At 42.1% G+C, this 17790-nt stretch overlaps 1 protein-coding gene across 2 annotated transcripts in view; it reads left to right on the top strand.

The window, feature by feature from the left end:
• The window catches only part of LOC120020714 (nuclear receptor-binding protein 2-like), a 56263-nt gene that overhangs the window by 29992 nt on the left and 8481 nt on the right, over positions 1–17790 (top strand). Inside the window, exons 7-11 of one of the 2 annotated variants that reach the window (XM_038964435.1) lie at positions 2059–2082; positions 2340–2423; positions 5833–5888; positions 9739–9834; positions 13209–13341. In XM_038964435.1, the coding sequence (XP_038820363.1) occupies positions 2059–2082; positions 2340–2423; positions 5833–5888; positions 9739–9834; positions 13209–13341 (393 nt within the window). The remainder of the gene's footprint in view (positions 1–2058; positions 2083–2339; positions 2424–5832; positions 5889–9738; positions 9835–13208; positions 13342–17790) is intronic. The other variant, XM_038964436.1, reaches the window with a different exon arrangement.

The raw sequence follows: 17790 nt of genomic DNA on the forward strand, positions 1-17790 counted from the left end.
ACATTCTATTAAGTTGAATGGGGATTACAGTACCAGTCAAAAGTGTGGATACCAACTCATTCAAGGGTTTTTCTTTTTCTTTTTACTATTTTCTACATTGTAGAATAATAGTGAAGACATCAAAACTATGAAATAACACATATGAAATCATGTAGTATCCAAAAAAAGTGTTCAACAAATCAAAATATATTTTCGATTCTTCAAAGTAGCCACCCTTTGGCTCATCAGACCAAAGGACAGATTTCCACCAGTCTGTCCATTGCTCATGTTTCTTGGCCCAAACAAGTCTCTTCTTATTGGTGTCCTTTTGGTAGTGGTTTCTTTGCAGCAATTTGACCAGTCTCCTCTAAACAGTTGATGTTGTAATGTGTCTGTTACTTGAACTCTGAAGCATTTATTTGGGCTGCAATTTCTGAAGCTGGCAACTTTAATGATCTTATCCTCTGCAGCAGAGGTAACTCTGGGTCTTCCTTTCCTGTGGTCAGTCCTCATGAGATGCCAGTTTCATCAGGGTGCTTGTTGATTTTTGCGACTGCACTTGAAGAAACTTTCAAAGTTCAGGCTAGGGGGCAGTATTTTGATGTTTGGATGAAAAACGTGCCCAAAGTAAACTGCCTATTTCTCAGGCCCAGAAGTTAGAATATGCATATAATTGGCAGATTAGGATAGAAAACACTCGAAAGTTTCCAAAACGGTCAAAATATTGTCTGTGAGTATAACAGAACTGATATGGCAGGCGAAAACCTGAGGAAAATCCATCCAGGAAGTGCTGTTTTTCTGAAACTACTCTTTTCCATTGCAAGCCTATCCTCCATTTAAAGGGATATCAACCAGATTCCTTTCCCCATGGCTTCCACAAGGTGTGAACAGTCTTTAGACATGGTTTCAGGCTTTTATTCTGAAAAATGAGTGAGAATGATCACATCGCGTCAGTGGATAGCCAGATGTCCTCAGATTTGTGCATGCGCGCACGCCGGGAGCGAGACCTTTTCTTTCTCTCTTCTATTGAAAAGGCTACCGTCCGGTTGAAATATTATCGATTATTTATTGTAAAAACAACCTGAGGATTGATTATAAAAAACGTTTGACATGTTTCTACGAACTTTACGGATACTATTTGGAATTTTTGTCTGCCCGTCGGTTTTTGGATATAAAGAGAATCTTTAGCGGAAAAAAACGAACATTTATTGTGTAACTGGGAGTCTCGTGAGTGCAAACATACGAAGATCATCAAAGGTAAGTGATTCATTTTATTGCTTTTCTGACTTTTGTGACAAATCTACTTTGCTGAGAGCTGTCCTCACATAATCGCATGGTTTGCTTTCACCGTAAAGCCTTTTTGAAATCTGACACACCGGCTGGATTAATAACAAGTTAAGCTGTGTTTTGGTGTATTGCACTTGTGATTTCATGAAAAATGTAATATTTTTAGTAATTTAATTTGAATTTGGCGCTCTGCAATTCACCGGATGTAGACGAAAATGATCCCGCTAAAGGGATCTGAGCGGCAAGAGGAGTTCTTAAGTAAAGTATTGATGGACTGCCGTTTCTCTGCTTATTTGAGCTGTTCTTGCCATAATATGGACTTGTTTTTTTACCAAATTGGGCTATCTTTTGTATACCACCACTACCATGTCACAACACAACTGATTGGCTCAAATGCATTAAGAAGGAAAGATATTCCACAAACTAACTAATTGAAATGCATTCCAGGTGACTACCTCATGAAGCTGGTTTAGAGAATGCCAAGAGTGTGCAAAGCTGTCATCAAGGGTGGCTGGTTACTTTGAAGAATCTCATAAAAAAATAATTTGACTTGTTTAACACTTTTTTTTTTTTTTTTGGTTACTAGATTATTTAATAGTTTTGATGTCTTTGCTATTATTCTACGTTGTAGAAAATAGTAAAACTTTAAGAAAAACCCTTGAATGAGTAGGTGTGTCCAAACTTTTGACTGGTACTCTATGTAATTGAATAAATACAGAACTTTTCCTCAGTTTTTCTCTTGGGGCATGATCATTTGTTTGAATTCTCTGTGTCTTTCTGTTTTGTTTACAGTGTGGCATAGGCTGTTTGTCAATGGTAAGAATCCTATTTGTCACTGTTGTTTCCCCCCCCCCCCCCCTCTAGTCTACAATCCACTACTAATTTAGGAACTAAGTTCTGTTGTGGTTTATGTTCTCAAGACTACCCTTCACTTGGTAAAAAAAAAAACTCTGTCTTTTAGATAACCTATTAAACTGTTGAAGAGCAGTTGTGAATATAATCTGTTTTCGAGAGTGTGAACGAGATGGAGACTTATTTTCTTTTTTACTCTGGTTTGTTTGTCCCATTCCTAGTTTTCCCAGAGGCGATCTACGGAAATGTGCAGCATCATCGGGATGATGAAACGAACCAGCACTATTTTGCTCCTGAATACGGCTGTAAGTGTCTGCATCTCCCATCTTTCTTACTCTCCCTTTAACTCCATCTACTAACTCCATCTACTATCTCCATCTACTATCTACTAACTCCATCTACTCCTCATGCATTTGATGTAGCTCTTTGGCTCGTGTGTATGAACAATATTCTGCTTCCTCTTATGATAATTTAGTTAACTTTTTAATAGCAAATTAAGGGCAACCATTGATGCCATAGCTCCAATAAAGTTGAAAAAGGCCACATCCAATCAGAGAGCCCCTTGGAGTGAGGAAACTAATAAATGAAAGAGAAATTGCAGAAAGGCAGAGCGAAAGTGGAGAAAGTTGCAGGTCCATTATGATATTCTGAGAGAGCAACTTGACATGTATAACAAGGCAATTATGAATGCCAGATGGGCTCATTGTTCTAACATTAATCAGAGTAATTTGAGAGTGCTCTTCTCCACCATTGATGGCCTGATAAATCCTACCCCTGCAAACCTATGTGACCTTTCCTCCACATCTAAATGTGAGTTTGCAGCATATTTCAGAGAGAAGATACCCAGCCTAATGTTGGTTATCAGTAAAGCAAGACCTGATGAAAAGGCAACTATGGATTTATTTCCCCTGGTTGACACAGACATGCTCAGGAAAGTGATATCACAACTTAAGCCTTCTCGATCCTATCCCCCAACACCTTCAAAACCGTTTTTAATAGTATATCTGAAGAAATGCAAGCTATTGTTAACCACTACCTGTTCATAGCAGTTTTTAGTGCAGTGGGGAGAGTGCCTATGTTAAAAACCGTTCTGAAGAAAAGTAATCTGTACTGAACCAAAATATTAGCCCAACATTCAACAATTTCAACGATTTTACTGAGTTACAGTTCATATAAGGAAATCGGTCAATTGAAACAAATTCATTAGGCCCTAATCTATGGATTTCAAACGGGGCACAGCCATGGGTGGGCCTGGGAGGGCATAGGCCCACCCACTTGGGAGCCAGAACCAGCAAATCAGAATGAGTTTTTCCCCCACAAAAGGGCTTTATTACAGACAGATATACTCCTCAGTTTCATCAGCTGTCTGGGTGACTGGTCTCAGTCGATCTCACAGGTTAAGAAGCGGGATGTGAAGGTCCCAGGTTAGTGTCGTTACACGTGGTCTGCGATTGTAAGTCCTGCCAAACTGCCAAATTCTCTAAAACAACATTGGAGGCAGCTTATGGTAGAGAAATTAACATTCAATTCTCTGGCCATAACTCTGGTGGACATTCCTGCAGTCAACATGCCAATTGCATGCTCCCTCAACTTGCGACATCTGTGGTGTTGTGAGGTCCTTTTATTTTCCCCAGCACAAGGTTCACCTGTGTAACGATCATGCTGTTTAATCAGCTTCTTGAAATGCCACACCTGTCAGGTGTATGGATTATGTTGGCAAAGGATAAATGCTCACTATAACAGGGATGGAAATTAACGTGCACAATTATTTTGAGAAATAAGCTTTTTGAGTGTAAGGAACATTTCTGGGATCTTTTATTTCAGCTCATGAAACATGGGACCAACACTTAATTTTTTTTATTTAACCTTTATTTAACTAGGCAAGTCAGTTAAGAAAAAAATCGTATTTACTTTGACGGCCTACACCGGTCAAACCCGGGACAACACTGGGCCAATTGTGCGCCGCCCTATGGGACTCCCAATCACGGCCGGTTGTGATATAGCCTGGATATAAAACGTACATGTTGCGTTTTTATTTTTGTTCAGTATAGATTCTAACGCTCTTAGCAATTTTCAGCCAATCTCCAACCTTCCATTATTAAGCAAACTTCTGGAGAAATTGGTGTTCAAACGGCAGTGTCAACTTTTTTTTATTTTATTATTTTATTTTTATTTTACAATTCCCATCTGGTTTTCATGCCCACCACAGCACAGAGACGGCCTTAATTGACCACTTTAACTATCTTAGAGCCATCAGACACCAAACAGCTCTCTGTCCTTGTACTCTTAGATTTAAGTGCTGCATTCGACACTGTTGACCATGATGTCCTTCTGGGCAGACTTTGGAGACGTGGGTTGGCCTCTCCAGTCCAGTTCTAAATTGGTTTAGAACTGGGGGGTTTTGTCACCCTTGGTGAACATAACTCAGAGAAAATACATTCCACAAGGTTCTATTTCCGGGTACTGAGTCCGGTGCTGTTCAGTTTATATATGTTAACCCTTGGCAGCGTTATCAGAAAGCACAACATTGATTTTCACTGCTACGCACATGTAACACAACTTTACAGTTCTGTGTCACCAGAGGATTTTAGCTCCATGGATAAATTATTAGACTGTATTGGTGATGTAAATAATTGGGTGGCTCACAACTTCCTCCAGCTAAATTAAGACAAGACCGAGTTACTTATTGTTGGAGCCAAAGCACAGAGGAAGAATCTAGCCGCACATTATAATTCACGGGGAAGAAAGATAGAAATCCAGGTAAAAAAACCTAGGTGTTATTTTACATTCTGAGCTAAATTTCGAATCACAATTTAGGAATGTGACAGCTTTTTACCACCTGAGGAACATTGCCAATGTGCATCTGTTTCTCTCAGGCTGACAGAGACTCATCCATGCTTTTATTACAAGCAGGCTTGACTACTACTGTAATGCTCTCCTGTCTGGTCTACCCAAGAAAGCCATTGGTCAACTGCAAAACATACAGAATGCTGCAGCACGGGTACTGACCAAGACCAGACGGAGAGCACACATTACACCGGTTTTAAGGTCTCTGCACTGACTGCCTGTGAGTTTTAGAATACATTTTAAGATTCTTCTATTGGATTTTAAATCAATCCACCATTGTGCACCCCAGCACATGTCAGACATGCTTTTAAATTATGTTCCCACTAGGTCCCTCCGGTCCTCTGTCACTGGCCTTTTAACTATCCCAAAGCCTAGGACCAAAAGGCATGGAGAGGCAGCCTTTAGTTACTATGCCCCCTGCTCTCTGGAATAGCCTGCCAGAGAACCTGAGGGGGGCTGAAACTGTGGACATATTTAAAAGAGATCTTAAAACACATCTCTTTAGCTTTGCTTTTCCTTAGGGTGCTTTTTAGTCGTTCAGTTTTTATTATTTTAGTTTTTTATCGTCTATGCTTGTGTAGTAAATATTTACGTTTATATTTCCTGTGAAGGGCATTGCGTTGGATTCCATGTCTGAAATGTGCTATATAAATAAAGCTTGATTTGATTTGTCATATTTTATATGCTTTGTTTTGTAAATTGTTTTTGTGTAGTGTACATTGAGCTGTCTTCAAATTGTGTAATTCAGACAAAGGGTCTCTAAATAAATAACCTTTTCTCTTTCCTTCTCCCCTTGTCTCTGTCTCACACGCTCTGTCTCGTGCTCTCTCTGTGTCTCTGTCTCTCTCCTACACTATTCTGTTTTAGTGGCTGAGGATGTTTGCTCTATTGACATCTTCGCCTTTGGCATATGTACCCTGGAGGTAAGACAAAACAATCCGGGGTGAAGTTTCCCCCTAGGTACAGATTTAGGATCAGCGTCTAGGGTGAACTTCACTCTACGCCGACACAAACACTTTCTCTTGCAGTGTTCCAATAATAAACAACCCAATACCCTTTAGATACTTTTGGTCATGTAGTGTATGTGGACACCTGCTCGTCGTCGACCATCTCATTCCAAAATCGCGGGCATTAATATGGAGTTGGTCCCCCCCATCCCCCTTTTGCTGCTATAACAGCTTCCACTCTTCTGGGAAGGCTTTCCACTAGATGTTGGAACATTGCTGCGGGGACTTGCTTCCATTCAGCCACGAGAATTGGTGGTGTTGGGCGATTTAGGCCTGGCTCGCAGTCGGAGTTCCAATTCATCCCAAAGGTGTTCAATGGGGTTGAGGTCAGGGCTCTGTGCAGGCCAGTCAAGTTCTTCCACACCGATCTCGACAAACTTTCTTTTTAAAATATTTTTTTTCTCCCCAATTTTGTGATTACGGTCTTGTCTCATCTCTGCAAACTCCCCAACGGCTCGGGAGAGGCGAAGGTCGAGTCATGCGTCCTGAGAAACATGCCGCGCTGCGTCCTGAGAAACATGCCGCGCTGCGTCCTGAGAAACATGCCGGGCTGCGTCCTGAGAAACATGCCGCGCTGCGTCCTGAGAAAGATTAACACCGCCGATAGAAATTGTAATGTTTTTTGTAGCCGTCTATTTACCACCACAAACTGACGCTGGCACTAAGACCGCACTCAAGCAGCTGTATAAGGCCATAAGCAAAAAAGAAAATGCTCATCCAGAAGTGGTGCTCCTAGTGGCATGGAACTTTAATGCAGGCAAACTTAAATCTGTTTTACCTCATTTCTACCAGCATGTCACATGTGCAACCAGAGGAAAAAAAACTCTAGACCACTTTTACTCCACACACAGACACCAACAAAGCTCTCCCTCGCCCTCCATTTGGAAAATCTGACCATAATTCTATCCTCCTGATTCAGGCATACGAACAAAAACTAAAGCAGGAAGTACCAGTGACTCGCTCAATACGGAAGTGGTCAGATGATGCGGATGGTACGCTACAGGACTGTCTTGCTTGCACAGACTGGAATATGTTCTGAGATTCATCCAATGGCATTGAGGAGTATACCACCTCAGTCACCGGCTTCAATAAGTGTATCGACGACGTCGTCCCCTCAGTGACCGTGCGTACATATCCCAACCAGAAGCCATGGATTACAGGCAACATCCACACGAAGCTAAAAGCTAGCGCTACCGCTTTCAAGGATTGGGACACTAATCAGGACGCTTATAAGAAGTCCCACTATGCCCTCAGACGAACCATCAAACAGGCAAAGCGTCAATAGAGGACTAAGATTGGATCCCATTATACCGGCTCTGACGCTCATCGACGGGGCAGGGCTTGCAAACGATTACGGACTACAAAGGGAAACCCAGCTGCGAGATGCCAGTGATGCGAGCCTACCAGATGGGCTAAAGGCCTTTTTTATGCTCGCTTCGAGGCAAGCAACACTGAAACATGCTAGAGAGCACCAGCTGTTCCGGAGAACTGTGTGATCACGCTCTCCGTAGCCGATGTAAGACCTTTAAACAGGTCAACATTCAGGCGGATTACCAGGACGTGTATTCAGTGCATGGGGGGATCAACTGGCAAGTGTCTTCACTGACATTTTCAACCTCTCCCTGACTGAGTCTGTAATACCTATGTTTCAAGCAGACCACCGTAGTCCCTGTGTCCAAGAAAGCGAAGGTAACCTGCCTAAATGACTAACGCTCTGTAGCACTCACGTCTGTAGCCATGAAGTGCTTTGAATGGCTCATATTAACACCATCATCCCAGAAACCGTAGACCCACTCCAATTCACATACCGCCCCAACAGATCCACAGATGAAGCAATCTCAATTGCACTTCACACTGCCCTTTTCCACCTGGACAAAAGGAACACCTATGTAAGAATGCTTTTCATTGACTACAGCTCAGCGTTCAACACCATAGTGCCCACAAAGTTAATCATTAAGCTCAGGACACTGGGACTAAACACCTCTCTCTGCAACTGGATCCTGGACTTCCTGATGGGCTGCCCCCAGGTGGTAAAGGTAGGCAACAACACATCTGCAATGCTGATCCTCAACATGGGGGCCACTCAGGGGTGCGTCCTGAGTCCCCTCCTGTACTCCCTGTTCACCCACAACTGTGTGGTCACGCACGACTCCAACGCCATCAAGTTTGCTGGCGACACAACGGTGGTAGGCCTGATCACCGACAATGTTGAGACAGCCTATAGGGAGGAGGTTAGAGACCTGGCAGTGTGGTGCCAGGACAACAACCTCTCCCTCAATGTGAGCAAGACAAAGGAAATGATCACGGACTACAGGAAAAGGAGGACCGAACACACCCCCATTCACATCAACAGGGCTGTTGTGGAGTGGGTTGAGCGTTTCAAAGTTCCTTGGTGTCCACATCACCAACAAACTATCATGGTCCAAACACAACGAAGTTGTGAAGAGGGCACAACACCTTTTCCCCCTCAGGAGACTGAAAATAGTTGACATGTTTCCACAGATCCTCAAAGTTATACAGCTGTACCATCGAGAGCATCCTGACCGGTTGCATCACAGCCTGGTATGGCAACTGCTCAGCATCTGCCCGTAAGGCGCTACAGAGGGTAGTGCATACGGCCCAATACATCACTAGGGCCAAGCTTCCTGCAATCCAGGACCTATATAGTAGGCGTGTCAGAGGGAAGCTCAAAGGAAAGCCCATAAAATTGTCAGACTCCAGTCACCCAAGTCATAGACTGTTTTCTCTGCTACCGCATGGCAAGCAGTACCGGAGCACCAAGTCTAGGACCAAAAGGCTCCTCAACAGCTTCTACCCCCAAGCCATAAGACTGAACAATTAATAAAATGGCTGCCCAAACTATTTACTTTGACCCCCACTTTGTTTTTACATTGCTGCTACTCTCTGTTTTATCTATACATAGTCACTTTACCCCTCCCTACATGTAGAAATTACCTCAACTAACCTGTACCCCCGCACATTGACTCAGTACCGGTATCCCCTGTAGATAGCCTTATTGTTATTTTAATCATTTTTATTTATTTAGTAAATATTTTCTTAACTGCATTGTTGGTTAAGGGCTTGTAAGTAAGCCTTTCACTGTAAGGTCTACATCTGTTGTATTCGGCGCATGTGACAAAACATTTGATTTGATTTGACTTACAGTTGACCGGGGCAGCTCTAGCAGGGCAGAAATTTGACAAACTGACTTGTTGGAAAGGTGACATCCTATGGCGGTGCCACGTTGAAAGTCACTGAGCTCTTCCGTAAGGCCATTCTACTGCCAATGTTTGTCCATGGAGATTGCATGGCTGTGTGCTCGATTTTGTACACCTGTCAGCAACGGTTGTGGCTGAAATAGCTGAATCCACTAATTTGAGGGGTGTCCACCTCATTTTGTGTGTGTGTATATATAGTGTATGTCACAGATGTTAATTGAAACCCATATTTATGTTACGTTCAATAGACACGAAAAAGGAAAAAACATTCTGATGTTTTACCTGAACTCGTCTGATAAGCCATTCTCATTTTCCGACTAAAAATGTTTCCTTTTTTTTGCCTACTGATGCATAATATTAATCACAAATGCAAAATAAGGGTCGTGTTCATTCGGTACCAAACGGGAAAAAAGCAGACTGAAAGAGGGAGAGACAATCTAGTCTTGGTCATTATAATAAGACCCGCTCATTTTAGCTTTCTGTTTTACCGTTGTGTTGTCCTAATTAACACGACCCAGCACATTTTGTTTTGTCCTCCCCAACTTTAGATGGCAGTATTGGAGATCCAGGCCAACGGGGACACTGTGGTATCCAAAGAGGCTATAACCAACGCTGCCCAGTCTTTAGATGATCCGCTCATAAAGGCAAGTCGCACAAGACTAGTGGGCATGCAATGATGGCGTGCCTAAAGTTAGTCATTTCCCACAGGGCAAAACCTGGTTGCTTTCATATTAGTTATTTTATGACTTCATATTTACATTTGAGTCATATTTACACAAGCGCCATGCTCTACCTACTGAGCCACATGGGACCATATACTGGTTGTATACCAGTAGAGGCTGCTGAGGGGAGGACGGCTCATAATAAAGGCTGAAATGGAGTATAATTGCTGGAATGGAGTGAATATAATGGAATCAAACACATGAAAACAACAATGTGTTTGATTCCATTCCATTCACTCCATTCCGGCCATTATTATGAGCCGCCCTCTCCTCAGAAGCCTCCACTGTTGTATACTGCTTGTATAAGAGTTTTTTTGTTAATGGATTTTTCTGGTTGTTAAAAATACATTTAACAACACGTCTAAAAAGGCGCTAACAAAACGTATACAACCGATGTCATTATACGGTTCATCAATAAGGACATCTTTCACATGACGTCTTGTCATGAAAAACGATGTCTTAACCAACTGTTAGAACCAGGTAATGTGTCATCTCAACCAGAAAACGTCATTTAAGGTGCCATGTGCCAAATTTGACCTGCTGGGATAGTGCTACCTTAGCTGGTATATTCCCTTCACCTTGCAGCGCTCACTTATTTCAGCAGTTGAACGCCCACAACATAGCTTCTTCATCTTTGGCTTCAGTAAAATGGTTGCTACCGCCAGGATGCCAGCATTATCTCAAAAGTAAATTAAGAAGACACACTGCCGTAATGCAGTGGTGTGCAATGACTTTAACCTCTGGGTGTTCATTCTACAAAAATTGGGACTAATAACCAATAATTATGGAATATTAGAATCTCCAATTATACAACTCCTAGGGATTCATTGTACTGTAGTGGTAAATGTGTGAAGGAAAGTTGGCAGCTGCTACAATACTATAATACATTGAGTCAAACTGTCGGTGTGTCATCTTCGTCAGTCACTGAAGCCACGGTTCTCTCTAATTCCCATGACACATTTCTTCCTTCCAAGTGTTTGTAGTAACTCGGGGAAAGATGACAGGCCGTTTATATAAAGCACATTGTAGGAAAAATGTCAGCAGCCGTAATGCTATATGTTACGTTACACGCCATCTTTTTTCAATCACCAGAGGCTATGGTTCCTTCTAATTACCCAGTTCCTTCTAATTACCCAGTTCCTCTGTAAAAAACTCACGGACGATTTTATTAAAGCTCAAACAAAGTTTATTCACCCAAAGGGTCAGACAGCTGAACAGACAAAGACATATATTCACACAAGTACTGGTATTTAATCCTTTCTCCTATGCCGAGTCTCCTCCTTACACATCTGAACAGCCAATACACCTCTGTTGCTAGACAGAACTTTAGTGATATCTGTTCTTCCTCACTTCATCTGACCTGATTTCTGCCCAAATTCCTTACTACTACCTAACTCACAGCTGTCCTGTTGACTTGTACCAGACTGTGGCCATTTTCCTTCCCTTAGGATCCCTGATGTCTAACAGTGACATGAATAAGGATATTTAATATTTTCAAGTTTAGAAGTCAGAACCCATCAACACTAAATCGCACCATGATCTAGTCTAGTAGTAGTGTTACCGTCCCTGGACCACATATGAAGGCATCGGTTCGATCCGTGTTCCACCACTCACTTTGTTTTCCTGTTCTCTCCCCATCTACATATCTATCCTTAATCAATAAAGCTTGGAAATGCATTAAAAAAAAAAAATATATATATATATATATATATATATATATATATATATACACACAGTATAGTGCATTCAGAAAGCCTTATTCTAAAATGTATTTAAATTGGGGGGTTTTCCCCGTCAATCTACACACAATACCCCATAATGACCAAGCAAAAACAGATTTTTTGACATTTTTTCTAATTTATAAAAAATAAGAAATATCACATTTACATAAGTATTCAGACCCTTTACTCAGGACTTTGTTGAAGCACCTTTGGCAGCGATTACAGCCTCGAGTCTTCTTGGGTATGACGCTACAAGCTTGGCACACATGTATTTGGAGTTTCTCCCATTCTTCTCTGCAGATCCTCCCAAGCTCTGTCAGGTTGGATGGGGAGCGTCGCTGCACAGCTATTTTCAGGTCTCTCCAGAGATGTTAGATTGGATTCAAGTCCGGACTCTGGCTGGGCCACTCAAGGACATTCAGAGACTTGTCCTGAAGCCACTCCTGCGTTGTCTTGGCTGTGCTTAGGGTCGTTGTCCTGTTGGAAGGTGATCCTCCACTTTCATCAAGGATTTCTCTGTACTTTGCTCCGTTCATCTTTCCCTCGTTCCTGACTAGTCTCCCAGTCCCTGCCACTGAAAAAGCATGACGCTGCCACCACCATGCTTCACCGTTGGGATGGTGCCAGGTTTCCTCCAGACATGACACTTGGCATTCAGGCCAAAGAGTATATCTTGGTTTCATCAGACCAGAGAATCTTGTTTATCATGGTCTGCGAGTATTTAGGTGCCTTTTGGCAAACTCCAAGCTGGCTGTGATGTGCCTTTTACTGAGGAGTGGCTTCCATCTGGCCACTCTACCATTAAGGCCTGATTTGGTGGAGTGCTGCAGAGATGGTTGTCCTTCTGGAAGATTCTCCCATCTCCACAGAGGAACTCTGCAGCTTTGTCAGAGTGACCATCGGGTTCTTGGTCACCTCCCTGACCAAGGCCTTTCTGCCCTGATTGCTCAGTTTGGCTGGGCGCCCAGCTCTGGGAAGAGTCTTGGTGGTTCTAAACGTCTTCCATTTAAGAATGATGGAGGCCACTGTGTTCTTGGATCTTCAATGCTGCAGAAATGTTTTGGTACGCTTCCCCCAGATCTGTGCCTCGACACAATCCTGTCTCGGAGCTCGACAGACAACTGCTTCGACCTCATGGCTTGGTTTTTGCGCTGACATTCACTGTCAGGTGTGTGCCTTTCCAAATCATGTCCAATCAATTGAGTTTACAACAGGTGGACTCCAATCAAGTTTTAGAAACATCTCAAGGATGATCAATAGAAACAGGATGTACCTGAGCTCAATTTCGAGTCTCCGAGCAAAGGGTTTGAATACTTATGTAAATAAGGGATTTAAGTTTTTATAAATTAGAAAAAGAAATGTAACACCTGTTTTTGCTTTGCCATTATGGGGTATTGTGTGTAGATTGATGAGGGGAAAACATTTATTCAATCAATTTTAGAATATGGCTGTAACGTAGAAAACGTGAAGGGGTCTGAATACTTTCAGAATGCACTGTATATTTAAAAATCCACACAATTCCACCCATGGTAGTAGTAACTCTCTATGCACCTCCCTTTCCCTCGTCTGTTACAGGAGTTCACCCAGTCGTGTGTACGCATGGACGCCAAAAAGAGACCCACGGCACATGACCTGCTGTTTCACAGGGTTCTGTTTGAGGTGCACTCTCTTAAGCTGCTGGCTGCCCACTGCTTTATCAACTATCAGTGTGAGTAACTGTCTGCCCACTGCTTTATCAACTATCAGTGTGAGTAACTGTCTGCCCACTGCTTTATCGACTATCAGTGTGAGTAACTGTCTGCCCACTGCTTTATCAACTATCAGTGTGAGTAACTGTCTGCCCACTGCTTTATCGACTATCAGTGTGAGTAACTGTCTGCCCACTACTTTATCGACTATCAGTGTGAGTAACTGTCTGCCCACTGCTTTATCAACTATCAGTGTGAGTAACTGTCTGCCCACTGCTTTATCAACTATCAGTGTGAGTAACTGTCTGCCCACTGCTTTATCGACTATCAGTGTGAGTAACTGTCTGCCCACTGCTTTATCGACTATCAGTGTGAGTAACTGTCTGCCCACTGCTTTATCAACTATCAGTGTGAGTAACTGTCTGCCCACTGCTATATCGACTATCAGTGTGAGTAACTGTCACATCAGAGGTACATTTAGATTCCTGACACAATTGGTCAGAAAACATCCCCTTTTTGCCGTTTGCCCCCAAACTGAAAGTTTAATGCAAATGTGAACATCTCTTTTAAGTCTTATGTTCCAAAATTTGAATTAGAATTTTTTTTTTTTACGTTGGATAAAAGTACAGACTCAGCGCTTCAAAATGGCATATCATACACTGTAGTTGGAAGAAACATGGGGGAGTAATGTTGCTTTAAAAATTGATAATATTTTCACAAAATGTATTCTTTAACCAAATTGCCAAAATGGATTCTCTGAACATTATCTCACCAAGTTAGGCAAATCATTAACACTATGACATTTAAAAATATTTTTTTAATGTTTGTTTTATTTTTTATTTTATTGAATATTCGAAACATACAATATACTTGCAGTGAAGCCGCTCAATAACTACATCATACCAGTCATCCAGCAGACTCCCATTCAGAGCGACACACAGAAGCATCCAGGGTCAATGCCCTGCGCAAGGGCACGCTGACAGATCTCCCACCAGGCCAAAAAACGTGAACCCAAACCCTCCAAGATCCCCCCCCCCCACAGTTTCCCAATAGCTGTCCCTCAACCATTCGAGACCCGTCCCCCACCCCCCCCCCCCCCACCCCCCGGAAGAAAAAATGTAATAAAAAATACAATGAATTCCATTCCCCACCCTCAAGAACCCCCCCCAATGCACCAACAACCAAGAGAATGAACTAAAGAGAAAAAAGGAAAAGACAGAAGAAAACCGCAAACAACAATGCAAAAAAATAAATACATTTAAAACCAAGGACATCAAGGACAACTAAAATCATAACAGCAATGCCAACTGTATATGTTTGTGTGCATGTCTGGCCCTATTACATGTGTGTGTGTGTGTGTTCTTGTATGTGTTTAATTGAATGAGAGTGTGTGTATATGCATGTGTACAAACATCTGCACGGCATCAGCCTCAGGCATTAGTAGTAAAAATTAGTAGTAAAAACACTGCCACTTAGTGTCATTCAAATGTACTTTTTATTATGATTTTATTTTTTTACTTTTATCTTTGACCATCATTCTATCTCTCCACGCCCACTTGTCTCCAATTCCACATCCCAACCCTCAGCTTCCCTCAGCCCATCCCATCTATCTCTGCTGGCCACCCTCTTCAGATCTCCAGATCTCCAGATCTCCTAACTGTACTATTTCGAAGGTCAATTTTAGATCAATGCGATGCATTTTCAGCCATTTCTGAACCTGAGACCAGAAACAGGCTACCTGAGGGCAATACCAAAATAAATGATCTATTGATTCTGTATCCTCACAACTAAATCTGCAGAGCTTCGATGATTTTATGCCCCAAATCATTAACACTATGAAATTGCCTATTGTATAATAAAGAGAACCTTTCACATTGAACAGCTAGAGTGCCACTCTTTATTTACGCCCATTTAGCATCGCTCACACCCTTTAAACCCCTTAAGGCGTCCGCATGCTTCCCAGCTGAAACAGTTAGGTAGAGTTTGTGTATATACAGTTGAAGTCAGAAGTTTACATACACTTAGGTTGGAGTAATTTAAAACTCGTTTTTCAACCACTCCACACATTTCTTGTTAACAAACTATAGTCTTGGCAAGTCGGGTTAGGACATCTACTTTGTGCATGACACAAGTCATTTTTCCAACAATTGTTTACTGACAGATTATTTCACTTATACTTCACTGTATCACAATTCCAGTGGGTCAGAAGTTTACATACACTAGGTTGACTGTGCCTTTAAACAGCTTGGAAAATTCCAGAAAATGATGTCATGGCTTTAGAAGCTTCTGATAGGCTAATTGACATCATTTGAGTCAATTGGAGGTGTACCTGTGGATGTATTTCAAGGCCTACCTTAAAAATCAGTGCCAAGACCTCAGAAAAAAAATGGTAGACCTCCACAAGTCTGGTTCATCCTTGGGAGCAATTTCCGAACGCCTGAAGGTACCACGTTCATCTGTAAAAACAATAGTACGCAAGTATAAACACCATGGGACCACGCAGCCATCATACCACTCATGAAGGAGACGCGTTCTAACTCCTAGAGATGAACGTACTTTGGTGCGAAAAGTGTTAATCAATCCCAGAACAACAGAAAATGACCTTGTGAAGATGCTGGAGGAAACTGGTACAGAAGTATCTATATCCACAGTAGAGTCCTATATCGACATAACCTGAAAGGCCGCTCAGCAAGGAAGAAGCCACTGCTCCAAAACCACCATAAAAAAAGCCAGACTACAGTTTGCAACTGCACATTGGGACAAAGATCGTACTTTTTGGAGAAATGTCCTCTGGTCTGATGAAACAAAAATAGAACTGTTTGGCCATAATGACCATCGTTATGTTTGGAGGAAAAAGGGGGATGCTTGAAAGCCGAAGAACACCATCCCAACCGTGAAGCACTGGAGTGGCAGCATCATGTTGTGGGGGTGCTTTGCTACAGGAGGGACTGGTGCACATCACAAAATAGATGGAATCATGAGGAAAGAAAATTCAGTGGATATATTGAAGCAACATCTCAAGACATCAGTCAGGAAGTTAAGGCTTGGTCGCAAATGGGTTTTACAAATGGACAATGACCCCAAGCATACTTCCAAAGTTGTGGCAAAATAGCTTAAGGACAACAAAGTCAAGGTATTGGAGTGGCCATCACAAAGCCCTGACCTAAATCCTGGAGAAAATGTGTGGGCAGAACTGAAAAAGCATGTGCGAGCAAGGAGGCCTACAAACATGACTGAGTTACACCAGCTCTGTCAGGAGGAATGGGCCAAAATTCACCCAACTTATTGTGGAAGGCTACCTGAAACGCTTGACCCAAGTTAAACAATTTAAAGGCAATGCTACAAAATACTAATTGAGTGTATGTAAACTTCTGACCCACTGGGAATGTGATTAATTAAATAAAATCTGAAATAAATCATTCTCTCTACTATTATTCTGACATTTCACATTCTTAAAATAAAGTGGTGATCCTAACTGACCTAAGACAGGGAATTTTTAATAGGATTAAATGTCAGGAATTGTGAAACTGAGTTTAAATGTATTTGGCTTAGGTGTATGTTAACTTCTGACTTCAACTGTATTATGACAACATTTTGTGATGTTTTGGACTTCGGTGAGGGTTTTTTCAGCTGTTCAGGCAGAATTTTTTTCCCGCAAACTGAAGTTTTGAGCTGACATCTATGCCACTTCGTCGGTGGTTGGTCAACAGTAGGGAGTTTTCAATAAAGTCTTTGGTACAGTATTTTCCTATGAAAAATGACAAACCTCTTAGTTCAATGTAAAAAAAAAAAAAAAAAAGATTTACATTTTATTCATAATTTTTGTTAAAAAACAATTGCCCTTTTTCTCCCCAATTTCGTGGTATCCAACTTCCAATTGGCAGTCTTGTCTCATCGCTGCAACTCCCATACGGCCTCGAGGCGAAGGTCAAGAGCTGTGCACCCTCCGAAACCCAACCAAGGCGCACTGCTTCTTGACACAATGCCCACTTAACCTGGAAGCCAGCCGCACCAATGTGTCGGAGGAAACACTTTGCACCTGGCGACCGTGTTAATTTGTACTATTTTGCTCCCTATAGCTAGCTAGCCAATTTAGCATGTGTGTCCCACTCCCTATCACTTAAAATGCGGTTTGATTAGCAGTCGCACCACAGTGGCTAATTTCAGTAGTTAGCTAGTTAAACATGACAAACTGGCAAACATGAAAAAGATGAACAAGTCATGCATGGCTTCGCACATCAGCAATCAATATTAACATCAGCATACAACAGGCCAGCTCAGCTAGCTGGCTATAACGTTGCTTCGTCCTGCAACGAGCCATCTGTAAACAATGTCTCTCGTTGAGGGACGACGCAAGCTATAACGGTACCTGTATGCAACTGTCTAGCAAATAAAATGTTATTAGTCACATGCGCCGAATACAACAGGTATTTCACCTTACAGTGAAATGCTTACTTACACGCCACTAA

This window comes from Salvelinus namaycush, chromosome 25, assembly GCF_016432855.1.
Source record: "Salvelinus namaycush isolate Seneca chromosome 25, SaNama_1.0, whole genome shotgun sequence".
NCBI classification, from domain to species: Eukaryota; Metazoa; Chordata; class Actinopteri; order Salmoniformes; family Salmonidae; genus Salvelinus; species Salvelinus namaycush.